This window comes from Oenanthe melanoleuca, chromosome Z (genome assembly GCF_029582105.1).
Source record: "Oenanthe melanoleuca isolate GR-GAL-2019-014 chromosome Z, OMel1.0, whole genome shotgun sequence".
Classification (NCBI taxonomy): Eukaryota; Metazoa; Chordata; class Aves; order Passeriformes; family Muscicapidae; genus Oenanthe; species Oenanthe melanoleuca.
In genome coordinates, this window is record NC_079362.1 from 37,952,830 (window position 1) to 37,974,524 (window position 21,695).

The following is a 21,695-nucleotide window of genomic DNA, read 5'->3' on the forward strand; positions in this document are numbered from 1 at the left end:
ATTCCTGCAGAAGATCACAGCACTGACTCACAGCTCACCAACCCAAGAAACCCACCAACCAAAAAGAAGAGAAAAACTAAGGGTGTGGACTTATTATCATTAGAAGAGAGGCAATCACGTGACCAACAGAATAAGAGAACAATCATCATTAATTCCTTCCTTTGCTAAAATGTATAAATAGTGAAGGGTTCTGAAAGGCCTTAGGAACACCACCACCAAGAAGCCCAGGGTGATTAACGACCCATGGGCCACTACTGGATTCAGTGGAGGAAAATATCTTCTACTTTATATCTCTCTCTCTCTCCTCTGCCTTTTCTATTTCTTTCTTTCAACCTCACATTGATTGTTAAATAAAATCTTTGTTGTTGCCTTCAGTATATGGTGCTGTTTGCACCTTAATTAGGGCAGAAGCATTTCTGACTGATTGGATTGTGATGTTTTGGTAAGCTTTACACAAGAAATGTAAGTGAAAGACACCATTCACATGATGGCATCATTCTGATTTTTCAATGCTAAAATCCTAAACCTTTTGTAGAGTTCATCCACCAACAGACACCGAAATCCTTATGCAAACCATTTGGAAGTTTAACATTGTCCCCTTTCATCATCCAAATAACAAAAGTTTAGTGTCTGATAGAGTAAATACAACTATGATAATCTTAGCATTAGAAGTTCATGGAAAGGGACTTTGTTGTTAAAGAAGGTTTTTTTGTATGCACAAATCTTTCATTAGCTCTACAAAAAAAAAAAAAAAAAAAAAAAAAAAAAAAAAAAAAAAAGAGGAAATCAGTTTCATTAAATATTCATAAAAATACACAATATATGCAACACATGCAATGTCCACAAAAGTATCAGGCATTGATCATTCACAGGTGGTTGAAGAACCACATAACGATAAGGGCAGGACTGTTGACATACAGTCAAAATCCCTAAGAATGTGGGTTGTGTGCTTTAGTCTAAGTATAGGAGTTGCTCCAAGCCAACAGAAGAGTCACATGTACCTAATTAAGTACTCAATTAATGATATCCTGGGCTAAAGCCAAAACAAGTCTTCTGTCTCAAAAAATAATTTATGTTGATTACTTACATTAAATTTTCATAGCTTTGATGCTGCACCTAGACATAGTCTGCATATATTATTGAGCTTTTCCATCATTAAGTCATCTCATACTCAAATTTCCAAAACTTGTAAATTTAGGACACACATTAGAAAGGAAAACTAGGTTCTATCAAAAGTCAGTTAAAGATTTTTCATCAATTTAAATAGGTCCAGTAGCTCACTTTGGGAGTGCACTCTTCATATGTTTCAATCAAAATCATTAGAAGAGGAAGAATAGCAATGTCAGTAGCATGTGGATATTAACTGACCTATCCAGCATGTTTGGAGACAAAGTGTCTTTGAATGTCTCAAAGACTCTTTAAGGATATATTCTGTCCCTTCACCAAGAGATTGCCAATATTGTTTACTCTCACAACAGAGTAGAGACAAAGCCAAAAACATTTTCACTTCTGCTTCAAGGTGTATAGCAATTGAAGAAATACTATTCAGATGGTGCCATCTCAATTATGATTTAAGCATGTACAACGATTCTGGTTTGCCACAACAACACAATGCTCCCTGTGAAGTTACCCTTCTGTTTCAAAAAACTGAGTATGCTCATTTGAGCTCATTCTGAAACCCAGAATAAATCACTGTTTTCCAAAATGGAGTGTGGGGAAAATATCCAAAAGATATGGAAATTTTATTCTGTAGCAACTTAAAAAATATACTATAAACAAAGATGACAGCTCGAATAAAGAATTACAATACATTGACTATTTTGTTTTACATTGATAAAATAGTAACCATTCACTTCAAAGGAAAATATTATCAGGGATGTTTGAAGAAATAATATCAGCAGAAAAGAACAAAGTAATTATACAATACAGACAGACACAAAATAAATAATTAGGAAAAATGAGACAGAAAATCATAGAAATGAAAGTAAGAATGTGGTTCTGTAGTTCTAATTTGTTGCAATCACCCCATTTTGGTGATTGATGATGAAATTATTTCACCTTAGCTGGGTGAAATAATAGTTAGTTTAGTAATATTTAGTTTAGCTGTGACTGGGAACAACAACAATCTGTGCTCTACACCAGGTCAAGCAGAGATAGCCTGATAAGTTTCGAAAAAAGACTTTCATGGAATATCAGACAGAAATCAGCCATGCACAAAATTCTTGCTGTGGGAATCCTTAAAATCAGAAGGTCTTGGGAAAGTTGCAAAAAAGCAGGCCTCAGAGTGAAAAGCATAAGGCATGTCAGCAGAAAAGTTCTATGAGATGTGGAAAGCAAGGACAAATAAAGCAATGGTCTGTGTATTAATGCTTGGCTAGAATAACTCTCTAAGCTGCAGAAAAGGATATCTAGCAAGATATTAGGAAGGTCTAAGCTTAATAATGGAGCTCTGTGCATTGTATTTAAGGCTTAGAAGCAGGAATTGTATTAGAAATAAGCAAGCATTGTCTTAACCAAAGGTATGTGTACTTATAGTGGTTGGATAGAGCTACTGTCAATATGTGTTTTTTTGTGATTTGTCAAAAAACTTTTAAAATGCATTGTAACACCACGTTCTGTGGCCATTGCTGAGGACATGAGCTGCTGGCATCTTCCCACTGTCCCAACCATGTAACAAGACTGATCTTGGGAGGAAAGAAAAAATTATAATAAAGCAGCTCGAGGAGCATTCCTCAGCAGTCCCACCCCGTTTGTGATTTTGTACATAAACCCACGGCCAGCATTACTCGCCATCTGTGGTGCTGAGAAATACAGCAGTGTGAATAATTGCCTACCAGCGGGAGAACCCTGCAATTTGGATCTGGATGTGTCTTTTCTTGAAGAAGGTGTTTCATGAAGGATATCCCCAGATTTGTGAAATTCACAGTGGAGATAAAACTACTTTGCACACTGTGACATATCTGGTCCAGAACTGGACATAAATAGTCCAGCATATTGATGCAAAATATCCATTATAAAAATTGTTTTTCTTTTAACTCCACAGACTGCATGTGTATGACACTGATGGTAGGCAAACTGACAACTGAGGACTCTGTCAACAATTTAACACAGCAGATCACCAGTGGCTTGGCAGGATTACAGCAATTTTTACAGAAATTTTCTCTCCCTGCTCTTCCATCCTTTCTTATAGTGCTGCTAGACTCACATGGGTTTTATACACTTTCTTTCAGGAAGTGACAAAGCTAACAGGAAAAATTTTGACTATATCTCTTCCCAAAAGATTCAGTTCTCCCTATTTTATAACAGTATTTCTAGTAATTTTTATGTCTTGCTTTGACATGCAAAAACAAAGTGAAAATAAAGCTAATATTAGGAAAATAATCAGATACGCAAGAGGTCATTTCCTGACTTGGACAAGAAAGCTAAAGAATGGCACATATGTTGTGTTTACAGTGATAGATATAGATATTTGACTACTGTCTAAGAGGTGCAATTAAGACCATAAGGCTGTGAAATCATACAGTTCTTAGTGCTTCATTGCTATTTTGCATTACTCCATCCTGTCTGACCAAGTAACCTTATGTGAAATTTACAGAGATGTGTTCTGGAGAGCAGCTGTCTCGTAATTCCACTCAGCCATATAATATTTGGTAGAGATGATACAATAGCAAGCCTACAAACATCATCTGCTTTTTACAGAAAAGTCTGGAAATTATCTTTTCCTTGTTTTTTTCCATTGGTTATTTGATTGGCTGATTAGTTTTTTCCCATTATACACTAATGAAGCATTTGCTGAAATGGTCTTTAAAAAAAGAACACCTGCCTGCGTAGAATATATCTGGCCAGGTCTTCAGTGCAACCAAGAGGCTCGTGTATATCTGGGAAGCTGCTAGGTCTAAATTATATCAAGACCTCTTCCACTGGCTCAGAGTAGCACAGGAAGATATAGGCACAAATGCAGCTGAAGACTTGTTCCATAAGCTCCTTAGATTGCTAAATATTGTCCTGTGTCTCTTAAACAGCAAGGAAAAAATGGCTAACAAAATCAGTCATCTGGCCTGGCCCAGCATAGCTGTTCAGAAGATAAATTGTGTAGAATCAGATTTCATGGTACTGAAACAGTATAAGTTCAGATACATTTTACACTTTTATTTCTATGCCCTATATCAATATAAGTAGCTTACAAACAGATGTTTTACTACTCAATTCCCTTCAGATTGGGTCCAAGCTACTTATCTTTGTTTAGCTACATATTGCTGCTAGAGGCATATATAGCCCCAGTAATTTTCTAATAATAAAACAAAATATTTTGATGTATTTCTGTATATCATGTGCAATATCAGATAATATTTTTGTGACCATGACATTTTACAAATATCTATATAATGCTTTGAGCATATAAAAACATGAATATAACTAAAGAAAGTATGACTGCTGAGCAAACACTTTGTAGTAACATTTATTATTAACAGCATGCATCTGAAGCTGTCAAGATTTTCACAACTGCAAATAAAACCTAATACTGAGAAGTACAAGCTAATGCAAGAACATTTCTTAAACTGACAGAAACCTGGGAAAAGACTCAAAAATGAAAAAAATAACTTTGTGAAAGTCTTGTGCTCACTATGCATTAATGGTCGAAAAAGCAAATAAATAGTTGTATATATATGTAATGGGATATACAGTAATTAATCCCAAATTATTTCTCACTAAGCAAAACAACATTACATACAAAATACCAAAATTCCCAATTTTTCTCTAGGTAAATTATAGTAGAGATGAACAATAGATAATGCAATGACAATATGGTTTTTAATAATTTTGCAGAATTCTGAGGAAACTGACATTTACAAAAATAACTAAAACCTCTATTTCTATGCCAGACTCCAAACCAGCACAGCTCAAATTTTTTCAACCTCAGAATACAGCACAAACACCTCACCAGTGTAGAATATTCTACATTCTACAAGAATGTTCTTGTAGAATAATACTGCTTATTGAGATTTCAAATGTCAAAACATGCAAAAGTTTAAATTTTTATAAAGCAGATCTGAACTTTAGGGTTTATTACTGTACTGTTATCATCATTACCAGAGCACGAAAAAACTGCAAATAAATCTGTGATGCAATGCTCTAAAAACACATGGTAAGAGTTCTCTATTGTGTTATTTCAATGCCATTAATAGTCACTGCAGGCAAATGGGAAAAAGTAAACAGAAACACAGTGGCAGGAAGCCACTTACAAAGGTGAAAATGTACAGCAGAGAAGGTATAACACAGGTTTCCTGATTTCTAGTCGTGAGAAGCTGAGGACCACTCCAAGTATGTAATATAACAAGTAGATCAAGACCTTAATTATGGCAATGAAATTAATTGAGATTTACGATTCCGTATATTTTTAGAACTTCCTCCTTTCTTCCCTTTTTTTTTGAAAAATGCAGTCCTACATACTACAGTTCTGAAGCATCATATTTGGCCATCTAATCTCAATAACTTTTTTGTTGCCTCTAACCACTATTTCAAAGGGCATTTTATATCTGAGAATAAAAAATATTTCAGCTATATTAAAGGCAGTTTGAAGTAGCCTGGCCTCTCCTTAAAACACCTCTCTTCACTGAAAGGAGTGAATTCAAAGGGAAACCACAGTGGCAGAAAAGAACAGCAAATGGTGATGCAAATATGCGATCCAGAGACTTGTAGCACCTCTGCTACCACTGTCAAACCCTTCAGACATACACCCAACATCCACAGTGCTCATGTAAACTGGCACACGGGAGCTCAAATTTTGTGTCACAGAATTTGGCCAACCAAGATTGCCAGTGTCACCTTGCATTAGTCCAGAAAGCAACAGTTTGATGTGGCTACAGTTATGCAGGCAATGGGGAATGTAAAAAAACTCATGTCAATTAAAAATAGATAGAAAAAAAGAAAAAAGAAAAAAAATATGTTGATTTTGTAAAGTAAAAGGTAGAAGAAGTCTGGAAATCTTGTTTTTACAAAGCTGTGCTTTAACCTTTCCATGACCTCTATGACATTTGCTTTTATAATTCGTAAAATTAAACATCTCCTAAACTCCATCAGTAGTAAATGGCTCTATGACAAATCAAAACAGTGAATTAGATGGATAGTCTAAACAGCAAGTGAAGAAATGTCTCCATTTTTTTGTATTTATTCTGAGCTGTCCAGCCACTAATTTCTTAACCTGAACTCACCCTGCTTTGAACTGCAGTTTAGAGTGACAGAAGTCCAGGCTTGATTGCTGGCATCTCTTCAATATGTAAAGCAGGAGCCAGTGGGACATATCCTTCTTTGAATTCCCTCACAAATTGAATATCTCTTCCACTTCACATTGGGTATACTTCTAAGTTCTTTTGTCCAGGACCAGTAAGGCAGAGGTCTTACCTGAGTTTTATATGAGATTAAAAAATGCTGGGATTATGTCTGCTTTCAACTGATCAGGCTATCTCTGTCTTTATATCTCTCCCACTGATCAATGATGATGAATAAAAATTACAGTCAGCCTTACCAAGTGTTCTTACAGCTGTGAAGAGTTGATCAATTGTGTAACCTATAATTAGTCAACAGCTGATAGAAATATATTCATTAATAAATTAGACACATTAATTTCAATTATACTCTCCAACTTCATTCTTCTTAAGGAATAAATAATACCTCTCATTATCTGCACTTTATGGAAAAATAAATAGCATGCTTTTCTCTCCCTTCAACTATAACCCTGTTTTGATTCTCATCAATTCATATATGTTGGCACCAGAGACATTTTTCTGCAAGACAAAACATGCAAGCCTGATGTGCTATGTATTTGTTCTGCTCTCTGCTTCTATTTAGTAGCTATATAAAATCTGCCTCAGATTATCTCACAGATGAATGGAGGATATATTAGTAGAATTTTGAAAGCCTATTTTGCTTTCAAAGAGAAAGCAGAGCTGGAACAGTACCAAATACTCTTTCTTACCACTGAATTATTTTACAGTTATATTAATGCTGTTTGTAATGATATAGCCATGTTTTAATGTTCACATTATGCCCCTTTGGTCATTGTTAAGTCTTCCCTTATGCTGTACAACTACTTGTCTGTCATTCCCTATTACAAAAACATTTTAGGCTGTGAAAGGTGATATTACTTTTACTGAACCAACGTGAAAGGTAAAGGAAAGGACACAGCACCCCAGCATGGAGGTAAGCATGGGTCAGATCTCCTGTGAAGTGGACTGTTATTATTAGCTGCTGACTTATTCTGATAGTGACATGGTTTTAAAATGATGCTATATTAATTAGAAGGCTTTGGAAGCACAGTGTCAAGAGTGGGATCAACTGACACATTTTCCCATGCCTAACTGCATAATCCTATTTCCTAACATAGATCCATGTCCTTCTTTAGCCCCTCAACTATTAAAACATTTGTGAGAGCTCCTGCAGCAGTAAGGCCTCTGAGAATCTCTTCTGACACCTAACACCTTTGCACCTGCTTTTTTGGGTTTCACACCCCTCCTGCTAGTGTTTGATATCACATCTTATACCAGTTCCATAACACAGCTGTTGTTTTGCATGGATTGACACTTTGACCAACTGCATGGGAAAGCAACTTATCATGAGCTTCAAGCAAACTCAAAGAAAATATAAGTCCTGAACAAAGAAGGATGAGATTAAATCCTGTCTAACGGAGATGCAACCAAGCCAAGAAATTGGAGATTTCTGAGACTGAAAAACATATCTACAGAAATGTTGGCCCAATAACAGTCAATTGGACTCTTCCTAGAGATTTAAAATGAAAAATTTTCCAAAGGCTGGCTTCCCAGTACCAAAATAATCCCTTTATTACAGCACTCCTCTCTGCTTTGTGGTCCTGAAAAAAACCCACAAATAAAATTCAATTTTTTACGAATATGATACATAGCTCCTTTGCAACCTACAAAAAATCTTACAGAAGGAAAGATTTAACAGATTCTTTATAGTCCCATTTAATAAGACAGGAGGGACCTACGGATGAGTCCTTCCAGTGCCTTATTGGATAGTGAAACCCCAGGGAAGTTAATGTCCTGCACATTTGATAGCATTTTTTATTCATAATTGTCACACGCATTAAAGAAAAAAACAAATTCAATGAAACGAGACAGGTTTGGAAGCATACAGATTTGAAAAGCAGTGTGCTGGTAAAACAACCTAATATTTTACATTTCTATAGAGATAGCTATTGTCCCACCTACCAGGTAATGGCTTTGAGATGTGTCAGTCACCAATCACAAAGACAACAAGTTACATGAAAATGCCCAGTGGGGGTTTATTTGAAGCCTCCACACAAACACATAGAGCCTGTGCCTCTGTTCTTCCTACTAAATGCATGGCTTTGATGAAGAGGGCTGGGCAGACAAACAAAAAGAGGACAAAAGAGACTGAAAATTTTCCAGTTGTAGAACTTCAGTTTTAAAATATCAGTTGTAATTATACTAATGTATAAAAGGATGTTTATGTCTGTTCTGGATACTGTTGTATTTGAAAACCATAGGTAACTAATGTTAGTAGCTGCTAAATCCCTAGTCATGTCAGGGGGTTTTTTAGGGTCACACCTGTTAGCATTTTTAAACAATTTAAGAGACAACTATCTATAGTTATATTTTTCAGGTAAGCAAAGCAGAGAAATAGCACCAGTTATAACTCCTGTGACCATAAAAAGCTTTTCCAGAGGGGATGCATTCCTGGACATGTAGGTCATCAATGCAAGTAAGCTAATTGATGACATAGATCAGAAGCCTGGGCTGCAGTTACCATGCACTGATAGAATTCAAAGCCCTGAGGGATATGAGTCAGTCGAAGAGTAAAGTCGGGACCCAGAGCTTTAGGAAGGCAAATTTCCAGCTCTTCAAAGGCTTAGTTAATAGCAATCCCTTGGGAAACTTATGCCAGGGACAAGGATGAAAAACAAATCTGGCAGATATTTAAGGATTCCTTCCACAGTGTGCAAGATCTTTCTATCCCCAGGCATAAATGATCAGGCAAGGATGACCAGGGGCTGGAATGGCCAAGCAGGGAGCTCAGGTCAAACTAAAGGGAAAGAAGAAAATGAAAATGAAAGAAGAAAATGGACCTCCATGGGCTGCTGGGGCATACCATGATCTGCACCAGGGGCTGCAGCAGAACCTCTGGCACCTGGAGCATCTTCTCCTCCTCCTTCTCCACTGGCCTTGGTGTCTGAAGAGTTGTTCCTCTCACATGTTCTCATCCCACTCTTCTCTGGTTACAACTACACCTGCATAATAACTTCTATTTCCTTCTTAAATATAAAACAGAGGCCTTACCACCATTTCTGCCCAGACCAGCCTTGGCACTGGCTCTCCCAGGCTTGGAGAAAGCTTCTAGCAGCTTCTGATAGAAGCCATCCCTGTGGCACTCACACTACCAAAACCTGGCCACACAAACCCAATACAGTATGCTAAGGCACACAGAAGATTGGGAGGTTATTCAGGACAGCCAGCAGATCTTCACCAAGGAAATGTTCTGCCTACTCAGCCTAGTGGCCTTCTGCAGTAGAACAACTCCATCAACAGGAAAGGTAAGAGTTACACAAGTAATCTGTATGAATTTCTGTAAAGTCTTTGACATGGTTCCCCAAAACTACTTCTCGCTGAGGTGGAGAGACAGGGATTTAATGGCTGGAGTGGTCAGTGAATGAGGAATTTCCTGGGTGGTCTCATCCCCAGTGTACTGGCCAGTGTCTCAATATCTGGATGGAAGTTGGTGAGAAGTGGTGTGCCTCAGTGCTATTCAATTTCTTAATCAATAATGTAAGCAGTGGGATCAAATGGACCCTCAATAAATTTGCAGATGACACTCAGCTGAGTGGCGTAGTTGATCTGTTTGGGTGACTTGTGTGATGTGATGTGATGTGATGTGATGTGATGTGATGTGATGTGATGTGATGTGATGTGATGTGATGTGATGTGATGTGATGTGATGTCATCCAGAGGGATGCAGTGTCATCCCAAGGGACCTGGACTAGCTTAGGAGCTGGGTCCATGTAAATATCAAGAAATTTAATAAGATCAAGTACAAAGTGCTTCACATGGGTCAGGTAAACCCCTGGTCCCAGCCCAGGCTGGGGATGGACAGAGCAGAGCAGCCCTGTGAGAAGGACTTGGGGGTGCTGGTGGCTGAGAGGCTGGACATGACCCAGCCATGGGCACTCCCAGCCCAGAAACCAAACGTGTCCTGGGCTGCATCCAGAGCAGCGTGGGCAGCAGGGGAGGGAGGGGATTCTGCCCCTCTGCTCTGCTCTCTGAGACCCCAGCTGGAACCCTGCATCCAGCCCTGGGGTCCCTGCACAGGAAGGATGTGGACCTGCTGGAGGGAGTCCAGAGGATAACAACAGAAATTAACAGAGTAATGGAAAACCTGCTCTGTGAGGACAGGCTGAGAGAGCTGGGGTTGTTTAACCTAGAAAAGAAAAGATTACAAGGGAAACCTCACTGTGACATTTCAGTTCTAAAAGTGGGCTTCCAAGAAAGATGGAGACATTTTTTAGTATTGTGATAGGACAAGGGGTAATGTTTTTAAACTAAAATATTTAGACCATTTAAGAAAGGCATTTGCAATAACGAGGGTGGTGAAACACTGGTGCAGATTCACCAGAGAGGTGGTGGATACCCTATTCCCGGAAACATTCTAAGTCAGGCTGGATAGGGCCTTGAGAAACATGTTCTAGCTAAAGATGTTCCTGCCCATGGCAGGGGCATTGCACTAGATGATCTTTATGGATCCTTTCCAAACCAAACTATTCTACAGTTCTATGATTTTGAAAGGTCTTCCTGTCTATGCTTGCTTATATAAGGATGGAGCTGAAACTGTGCATTAGAAATACAAGATTTAATTTGATCTTTTGAAATCACAGTGTGTTAAAGCAGCCATGAAGCATAACCTTTTAATTTCTATGAATTTCAAAGATCAGTTTTTACAGGATTGACATGAAAATTTAGGCATTCATAGATACTCACTCTGCTTGACAAATTATTCATATGCTTTAACAGTCTCTAATTCCTTCACTTTGTGCTACCCAGACAATACAGAAAAAATTCTGATCACTTACTGGGACTGCTCAGATGTAATATTGAGCACTGTTCAAGGCAGAATAACTTGGAAAAAAAAAACTTTTTCATTTGTTTCTGTATGAGAACATCTACCGCAAGCATTTCTGTCTTGTTCGTGGTACTGTGGAATGACTTGCCTGTCCTGTGATTGACAGCATGTGCAGTACCAGATGGTATGGATGGAGGAAATTAGAACTCCTTCATATTCCTTCTCTTCTCATTGAAGTTCCTTTGGGTCACACAGATACTGTTGGCTGCAGCAACATTATTGGCAGAAAAAAAGAGAAATCCACAACAAAGCTGTCTCTTTGAAATATCATGCACAGAAAACTCTAATTCTGTCATTCAGTAAATAACTGTAGAAAGTAATACTTTCTGAAGAAAACACACCTGGAAACAAGGTCAGGGTTGTTTTTCTACAAACTTTTATCAGAAAATATACTATTTATAAAAAGGATTTTTCCTGGAAGAAGAAATTTATTGCATAACTGTTGGAGTCAGTGAGTTAGGGATCTCTCTCTGAATTCTTCAGAGAGAAATCAGAGTGCAGGGATTGAATAAGTTTTAGAGTGAGTTCTAATGCTTGCAGTAAGTGAAAGGTTTCAAATGCCACAGTAGCAGTGAGTGTTCTAGTGAAGGTTGAAACATACTGATATCTCCAGTAGAGGCTCCAGGACCACAGTTGTAGTCAGGACTTAGACATAATAGAGCCACAGTAAGAATATTGCTTGCATTTTTTAGATAGAACAAGACAGTGTATGCGTAACCTGGTGTGCTAAGAAACTAGAATTCTAATAGGTTAAGGAGTGGTGGTCTGAGCTTGCATCTTAGCTTGTTGGGAAAATCCTATATAACAGTATGTATTCAGGAAAATTGTTGCTTTTAGCCATTGTTGCTTTTAGCAATTGTTGCTTTTAGCCACCTGCCTTTTGCCTTTTGCCTTTCTTGCCTTTCTGCTTTGTTGCCATTGCTTTTGCCATTGCTGTTTGCTATTGCTTGTCTGTGTACTGTTGAGACTGTGCTTTGTAATAAGGTGTGCTTTGTAATAAATAACCTTCTTAACCATTAGCTGCTTTGCTAATTTAAGGTTACCTGATGAAGTAGGAGCCTAAGAGCTCAGAGCAGGAGCCTAAGAGCTCCAGAGTTTGGTGCCTTAGAGCACCTGGAGGTCCACAGAACCTCCACACATAACTTGTATGATGATAATAGTGAACAAAGTTCTATCCAACAGTTAAAACACACCAGTTTCATACTAATTCTTAAATTCACACACAAAATATACAAGCAATTTGGAAATAAATCCATCCATCTCCTTCCCCCTGTAACTACTAATATATAGTATCCAGCATAGTCACACTACAGTAAGAGAGGGACTGGATAAGGCTCAGGGCATGCCTCTCCAAGCATCTCAGCTAGAAGAACAAAGTCCTCTCCACCTGAGAATCTTACATGTGTCGTATCAGGCAGGATTGTGCCCCAAGCCTAACTTGGCTACTGAGGTCTAGAAGAGCCAACTACATAAACATAACATCATGTAGGTTGACTTTTCTTATATGTATATTTATACTTTATTTCAGTTAATATTTTCACTCATATCCAGAAGGAGACATTATTAATTTGCAAGTGAGGCTAATATAGATTTGAACTCCACTGTAGATCCATAAACTTTCTCTGCTGAATTTTACTTTCAATTGATACTAATCAAATATTGATCTTAAATGTAACTTTTTAATATCTAAAAATAAAATAAACAGAATAAATTTTTAAAAATTGAAAACTAGGCATTGAAACAGATTGCTTTTTCTTGGACATAATATAGAATGATATGAAGCCCTAAGCCTTGAGAAAGTAAAAGATAAGGCACACAACCTCAATTATTTTCATGTAGCATCAGATTACCTCATTTTAAGATTTAGTGAGATGTCTTACAGAGTGCTGAAAGTAGCCTTTACAAACAGAGAAAGAGCTTTCTGCTAGAAATGAACAGATAAGTGAGAAATGTGCTTTCCTCCTGATGCTGTGGCACAAGGCACGTCCCTTAAGGTACAGTTCCAAAGCACACCCAAACAGAAATACTGAAAAAGTCAGGGCACTTGGACATGCTCCTAATGGGCTGATACAGCTACTCCATGAGGTGCATTTAGACAGAATAATGTCATGGTTTTGGATGGGGTGTCTGTCTGGCTCTTTTTTTACACAACTCTATCTAAAAAAAAAACCTAAGGCAAAATTAGACTTAAATAATTCTACTTTAATAATTTCTACTGGGCTGCAGTTGGCCTTTATTACTTTTTACTAAGTTTTACACAGAAGAAAACTGATGCCATTCTCACATACTCCCTTAATCTTCTCAGAATAAACTTTTAATGATTTGAAAGTCAAATAAAAAATTAAATTCCTAACAGAGGATAAACAGGAAATATTTTTATCAACACTCTATGTTATTTTTTCTATTATTTCTATTGCCAAGTTTTCTCTTTCTTCCTATATTATAAAGGGAAGCCATTCTGCTACCAAAACAATTCCTACTACTGACTCCATATGAGAGATGTGACAAATCTTATGAGCATTTTACTGGATTAATGGATGTTAGCAACAATTTTATTAGACAAAAAGTGAAATAATCTAACTTGTGATCATAAATTCTTGTGTTGCTTGTCCATGACAGGGTGCTGGCAGTGTGGGGAATTTAGGGGAAGACATTCAGCAGAAGACACCAGAGCCTGCCCCAAATGACAACAATTCCAGGTGGCTCCAATGGACTGAGCACAGGAAACAGCAAAGCCCCTCAACAAAGTATGTGGTGCCACTCTTAAAAACTGATTTAAGAAAGAGGAAAAAAAATCCACTGGAGAAAGGGGGAAAATAAAAAGAGTGAGAAAGAACAGAGGGAATATCAAGTCAAAGCAGTAGGAGGCAGAGGTGCCGCATGGTGGATCTCCACACTGCAGCTCATGGAAGACTCATGCTGCTGCAGATGGATATTCCAGGAAAAGTTCAGCACATGAGGATCCCACACAAGGGGAGAATAAGTGTGAGGATGAAGGAGAAGCAGCTATAAACCATTATGTACTGGCTGTAACTTCCCTTGCCACTCTTTGTTACTCAGCGATGGAATCTGAAATAAAGTTAACCTTGTGAGAGAGGGCAGGAAATATTTTTTTTTTAGTATTTTTCTTTCTTACTAATGAGATATATATTGACAAATATTAAATTAGCCTTCCCAAAGTAGAGTATGTTTCACCTATACAAGTAAAGGAGAAATAAAATCTCCCTGTCTTTTATCTTGAGCCATGAAATTTCTCAAATTGTTTTCTCCCAATATCATGCTGAAGAGGGGAATGAAGGAATCAGGAAGGTAGGCATTTTGCTATTATCTCAAGCTAGCCCAATACTGTCTTTCTGTTTTCCCTTTTTCAAAATTTTAATTCATTAAATAGTTACCTACTAATCACTATAACTATTTATCTGAGAGTCAATATTAGACACTTATTATGTCAGAAGGATACTGATGCAATAGTTCTGAATAACATGAGCCATGGTATGTCAAAGGCCAAACGCCTTGCAGCATTTCACATCATTCAACAAAAGCTTTCCTTTAATTGTATGCTCAGCTTCCAAAGCTGCCCTTGAAATGTTGATTCTGAGAAACTGAGTATAAATTATAAATCATAAGAGCTTGTGTAGCCTACCTCCCAGATCACTACAAATATAAATTGAGTTTCAGCCTCCAGAGAAACATAATAGATAATGCCAACATTTTTCTTCTTGACCTTTTGTACCGTATGAACTTGATGTTGCTTGCAGTTTTTACTGTTATATAAAGTTATTTGCACAGCTCCAATTTTTTTCCATAGGTTTTAAGCGAACCATTAGGCCATAACCTACATTCAGTTTTGTGGTTTTCAATCTTATTGAAGAGGATACTTTTGGAAGGAAACAATATTTTTGAGCTCTCCAAAAGAAACACCAGTCTTTCAGGTTCAGCCCTGGAAAGACTTACATGCACAGGCAAGTTTACATGCAAAGGCTGCCCATAATGCATAAACATGGGTAAATCTTTGCACTACAAGACCTCTGTAAGCAACTGGGAAAACACTCAGTTTATTTTAAAATAGCAATGACTGGGGATAAATTTACCATCCACAGGTTTGAATATACTCACTGTTTTTAGAAAATTTTATTCAATTCCTTTGCCTATTCAGGATATATGATTTTCTGATTCCATTATGATTCCTTTTTAATGGAACTAGTTAAATTCTATCTGTTAAATTCCATCTGTTTCATTTGCTGGTTTTCCTATCCAAAGGACAGGAGGCAAGAGAAAGGAGATCTGCATTGCTTATTCTGTTGCTAGAATTTCTTTTCCATGCCCATTTACAGTAGGAAGGTTCACTCTTTGTTTCAGTTTCGTTCACACAATTGTTTAGCAATTCTACTCAGATAAACTACTTTACTATGAAAAGTCAGGAGAGAAAATTAATTACTATTACTTTCCTCAGAAGTGAACATAAGCAGGGCTAAATCAGATCTCACATAAGTTTAATCCACTCCAATATTGCCTGTGAATCACCAGTAACAGATGTTTAGAAAAAAAGCAGGAATCAGTAAAGAAGAGCCTGACACTTTTCCCTAAAGATCCCTCTATTCACCCCCCAGAAATCAGGGTATTAAAAACCTGAGAAATACAGATGACAGCTAAAACTGTGGTTAGGTATCAGCCAATGATTTTATTTCTCCCTGACAATAAGTCTCAGAGCAGCTGTGGCAGAGAGCAGTTATACAGCCAACAGAAAAAAAAATAATGTCAGTGCATGCCTGGGAGTTCTTTTCTCAGTCTATTATACATTCATGCCATTCCTCACACGTAATATCCTTTTCAGAGAGATATTTGTGCTCGAAGCAAAATGCAGTGCTGTTTATAGAACTCTCCATACAGTTTTTAGAGGAAAACAGACACAGGGAACAAAGTGTGTATGTGAATTTCACTATCAAGATGCACTTCATTTTTACAGGAAACACCTATTTGCAGCCTTTTGCTTATTACTATGGCCAAACACTCTTTAGGATCCTGCCCTCCTTCATATAACAGAATATGTACAAGTAAAATTTAATCAATTGGAAACCAAAACAATATACCTTGGCCCTATTTAAGTGCTTCTAAGGCATTTTCAATTGTATTACTATTAAAACATTATTTTTGGAAACTGCAAGGAATATGATTTAACCTGTTACGAAAAGATTTGAACACTGTGACAAAATACCTTTTAAGCCAAATAAAAAAGATGGAAACAAACATAGATTGTTATCTTACTTCAAATGGGAGCTCTGTTATTTCCATGTTTCCAGACAAATCCAGTTTTTCTAGATTCTCACAATCACCCAATTCTGGAGGAACTGCCTTCAAATTATTGAAACTCACATTGAGCACTTTGAGGTTTTTTAAGCAGCCTGTGAGGGTAAGATAATCCAAATCAGTGCACTTAAAAAAAAAAAAAAAAAAAAAAAAAAAAGGAAAATACAGAAAACAAAAATAAAAGGTATCCTCAATTAAGCAAAGGCTCCTTATTGTGATGATGAATGAGATTAATAAATATTTTCTGCAGTGATCATTAACATTTTGAGGGGCAATAATGCCCCTTAATCAGCAGTGTTTCTGGAGAGTTTGAAAGGAGAAAACAAGGACTTTCAAATATCTTGTTTCTTCCAATGATGAGTTATCTCTTGACCTCAGCTGAAACGAGAAAAGTTGGCTTTTGACTCAGCCACTGTAGAAAATTTGCCTGCCAACTGGAACACATCCTAGCAGCTTTTATACCTCTTTGATGGGAGCAATCACTCCTACTAAACTTATTACGTCAGAATTCTGTCTTTAGTATCCTGCATTGAACACTTGTGATTATATAATGGATGTCTGCATGTGTTTAATTATTTTCTTCATTGTGATTTATCATATCTACTGGCTTAATTAGGCTGTTATAATATTCTATGCTACTTTTAGTAACCAAGTTTTCTGTTTCTTCATAACATTACATAATTGTCAGCAAAAGAAGGGTTGAAATGTAATTAAAATACAATATCCTGAAAAAAAAAAATGCAGGTTATTCTGTGATATAACCAAACTGAAGAAGAAGAAATTTGAATATATCAAATAGCTGGCATGTTAACAAAGGAACCATTAAATATATAATGAAATGAGAACATTTTTTGGAAAATCTGGTAGTTGTATTACATGATCATGTATTATATGAATGATACACAGAATTGCAGAATCACAAATAGTTTTATTTGGAAGGAACCTTCAAAAATCATCTAGTACAAAGCCCTGCCCAACCTGACTGAATACTTTCCATGATGAGTCATGCACAATTTCTCCAGGCATACTGTTCCAATGTCATGTCACCTTCATCACAAAAAATTTCCTACACCTACTTTCTCTCCATTTAAAGCCATTGTCCCTTGTCCTGTCAGTACAGGCACTGCTAAAAAGCCTCCCTGTACCTTTCTCCTAAGTCTGCTTTATATGTTGAAAGGTGTTAATAAGGTGCTAATGGAACCATCTCTTCTCCAGTCTAAACACTCCCAGCTGTCTCAGCTTTCCTTCATAGAAGTGTTCCATACCTCTGACAATCTTCACAGCCTCTGACAATCTTCACTGAAGCCATTCCAGCAGGCTCATGTCTCCCCTGCTCTGGAAGCCCCAGGACTGGATAAAGTATTCCAGGTGGAGTGGCACAGTGACGCCTTTCCTTCAACAAACTGGTCACACTTCTTTTGCTGCAACTCAAGATACTGTTGGCTTCCTGGGCTGCAAATACACACTGCCAGCTCATATCCAATTCTCATTCACCAGTATTCTCAAGTTCTTCTCTGTGGGGCTGTTCTTAACCCGTTCACCCCCAGTCTGCACTGATAATTACTAATTACCTCAATTAGTAATTACTGATAATTACTAATTGCCTCAGCACATTTGTAGGATTTTGTACTTTCCCATGTTGACTTCCATGAAGTTCACATGAGCCCACATGTCAAGTTGGTCCTAGATGGCATCCTTTCCTGAAAGGATATCAACTGTATATACTTCAGCTTGCTATCATCTACAATATTCTGCTCCATTTATTTTTCTGTAGTATTCCCTTCTACCCAGAGACAGAATACAGAATTCAGAAGGAAATGAAGAAGTAAAAAACACAAATGCAATTCAGCAGCTGGAAACTGGGAGAGAACAGTATCATTGTCAACAGGCTCTCAAAGTAGACTAGATATTTCTGAAGCAAGACAAGATATACAGCAACCAAAAACTTATATCAATCAGAGTCTCAGGTCTGGCCAGGAGAGGGCTAATTTTTCCAGTAGTTGATAAAAGGCATGACCAAGAGGCAGGAGTGGAAGAAAGAGACTTTCTTCCAGAAAGAAGGAGTTCTGGTTCAGTCAAGTAACCATGGCAGAGGGAGCCATTTGATTGATTAATTTTCCATTATTCGAGATCTTTTCTGTGTGAATCGTGTCTTCCTAGTAACTTGTGTCATTAGTATTGTGGTCGTTACAGTAGATTTTATTAACTTATTGCTGTTTGTGGTAATTTTTTCTTCTCTTAGTGTGTAATCCTCGTGTTTTGTTCCTCCCATTCTCCTCTACAGAGTTGTCTTGGGTTGCAATGCAGGATGTAACCATAAGTATGTATTCTATCATCATCTGTTGAAACCAGGTGGGGCAGTGATCTTGTCTGACAAGAGTGCTGCAGGGAAAGGAGAAGGGGAAAGCCAGAGGGCAAGATGCAGTGGTGCATGGTTTGAAGGGGTATCATTCCTAAATCACAACAATCAGTCTTCTGGTTTTTTTTTCCTTAAGAATCTGGTGCTTCATTAGATTTCGTTGACATTGCAGAGTGCGAAACATCCTCAAGTCAGTGTCATAATAGTGATCTTACTGTTTAGACATTAACAGTTAGTCAAACTTCTTCCAAAGCAAAGGTTGGCTTAGAATTGTTTGGCTTAGAGTTGCTCATCTTTTGCAATCTGCGGAATCCACCAGAGGCTATTTGGTGCTTCCACAGAAAAGGACAGAGAAGAAGCATAGGGAATAGAAAGTCCTACATTTTTTCCCTGCTGTTGTCAGAGCCAGAGACATGGCTCGATGGTAAACACTAGCAGTCACCAGATCACACAGCATTTTACATAAATCCCACAATTTTCCTTGGACACAACATTGTCTTCAAATGATGACTGGACCATCCAAATTATCTCATATGTGGCAGACAAAGCATATATGCTGAGAACTGTTATATTGATATCTACAGGTTTCAACCAGGAAAAGCATAAATTTTTCCACCCAGCTTCCTTCCAGTTTTAGCTCTGTCAGAAACTGAGGTGTATTTCAAAATTCAGCTATACTTTTAGGATGGTGAAATTGTTTTCCTTTAGAGTAAGCTGGTTTAGTTAAAATAGAAAAAAAGATTTCTGTAAGACTACATCAGACAGTGTTTTTTCAGTACACTTCTATCTGACAAGGGTTATTGAGGTAATAAAACTAATTTAATTGTGTCAATGTGTGAACAACCTTATTTCCATATTTTTAAGCATCTAAAAACAATAGAAGTTTAGTCTACTTATCAGGAAACTTCAACAGGTTTAGTATCATAAGGTAGATGAAGATATTACATCATGTGCTAAGTGTTATAACCATGAATTTAACACTTCATTGCAACAAAATAATCACTGAAACAAAAATGCCTTAAAACTATAGAATCTGAAAATTCACAATTTACTACCTCAATCAATTAATCCCTTGTTAAAGGAGAGCAAATCCCATTGGAATGAAAAAACCAACATTTATTCAAAATGGCCCTGGAATGTTTTGCCTGTTCTTTCAGCACCAGAATATTGTACTGGTTCTATCTGGAATGGAATTAGTGCTTGTCATAGCAATTCATATGGTGTTATGTTTTGGATTTATGACCAAGCTGTGGTAACAACTGAACAGTGTTAACACAGCAAAAAATTTAGTTTCCCACTCTGCTGCCCTGTGGGTCAGCTAGGAGGGGGCAAGAGGCTGAGAGGGGACAGGGCTGAGACACTGACCAAAGGAATATGCTGTAGCATATAATGTCACATTCACCAGTAAATGCTGGAGACAGGGGCAGAATGGGAATGAGTTTTCCAAGGTCCTTATTGCTTAAGGATTGAATGTGGATCAATTTGCAGTGAGTGCTTTTGCATCACTGGCTTGTTTACATTTTATTTTTAAACTGTCTTTATGGTGATGCATGAGTTTTCTCGCTTTTGCCTTTCCCTTTCTCTCCCCATCCTGCTGCAGGAGTCTGGACTGCAGGGGACTGAGCAAGCTGTATATAAGCATTAACCACAACAGATGTAGCTGCTAATTTTTTGGTCACTGAAATTGAAATAGAACCGAACCTCTCGAGAACTACTAATGGACCACTAGGCAAGGCATCTGGTGTTACCAACATGCTAGTCACTGTCCTGTCTAACTCTGTTGAGATGGTCATCCACAATGCATTAGACACATGGAGCAGAACCATTTATGAAGAAATCACAAAAATGCAGCAGCATTTCTAGGTAGTGTGATGGACTCAAGTGCAGCTTCTCACTTTCTCAGCACCTAACGTGTGTCAGTGCTCCCAGTATGGTTTGCAGGTATAAGGAAAAAAGACAAGTAAAAAATGTATAACATTTTTTTCTTGTGATATATAATCTCTCTTTAACAGACAGAAGGGCACTACAGATTCTACAGTCAATTTACAGTAATTGCTGTTACTAAGATTATGACAATTACTGGGAAAAAGCATGAGTCATGCAACTGAATTTTATTTCCATAACAAACTCAGGACAACATAGATGAATGGGATTAAGGTTGCCAAGATCTGCCTGCAGGGAGCAATCTCTTGGAATTCTATAGGAGCTATTTTTCACCTCTGGGCTCTTCATTGGATTAAGTTATACCTCCTGACATGTGAGCAGTAGTCAAGTATTAACACGCCCTCTAGGGTGATAAGACATATATAAGACTAACCAGGATCTCCTGGATAAATTCCTTGCATGACCACTTCACATGATCATATTTTTTTTATTTCTCACATTCCATTTGAAAAGTAGTTTATATTTTACATCTCCTGCTGTTATGCTGTTATAAGAAGTTTCTGAGTTTCATAATTTCATTTATTTGGAATGATCTTCAGATTGCTAGCTTAAATTTATTTGTAGAAATTTTATAACCATTCATTCTTTTATCTAGCTCATCTTTAAACAGGTTTTTTCCCTTCCCTGGTGTTTACTTCTGATGTTTTTATAGGTAACAGACATCTCAGAATTTATTTTACTAGCCTGGATAAGCCATTTTCTCTAGTCTCTGTTGACAAAATAAAAATTACCCTCCTTAAATGGTCCTAATGGACTTATTTTGCATCTGTTCTCATCTAAAATTACTGGATAGTCCTCCTGTGACTGTTAGATTTGGAATTTCATTTCTTCAGTTTTTGCATTTAATGATTTCTGACACGCTGCACGAAAACTGAATACATGACCTTGAGCTCTGCAACTGTGAATTTAATCTCTGTATTTTTTCAGAAGTCTA

The 21,695-nt window shown here is 37.4% G+C and overlaps 1 protein-coding gene across 1 annotated transcript in view; it reads right to left on the reverse strand.

The window, feature by feature from the left end:
• LRRC2 (leucine rich repeat containing 2) overlaps positions 1-21,695 on the reverse strand; it is an 81,273-nt gene that overhangs the window by 12,912 nt on the left and 46,666 nt on the right. The window contains 1 exon segment of the mRNA XM_056513638.1: positions 16,417-16,553. Within this exon segment, the coding sequence (XP_056369613.1) occupies positions 16,417-16,553 (137 nt within the window).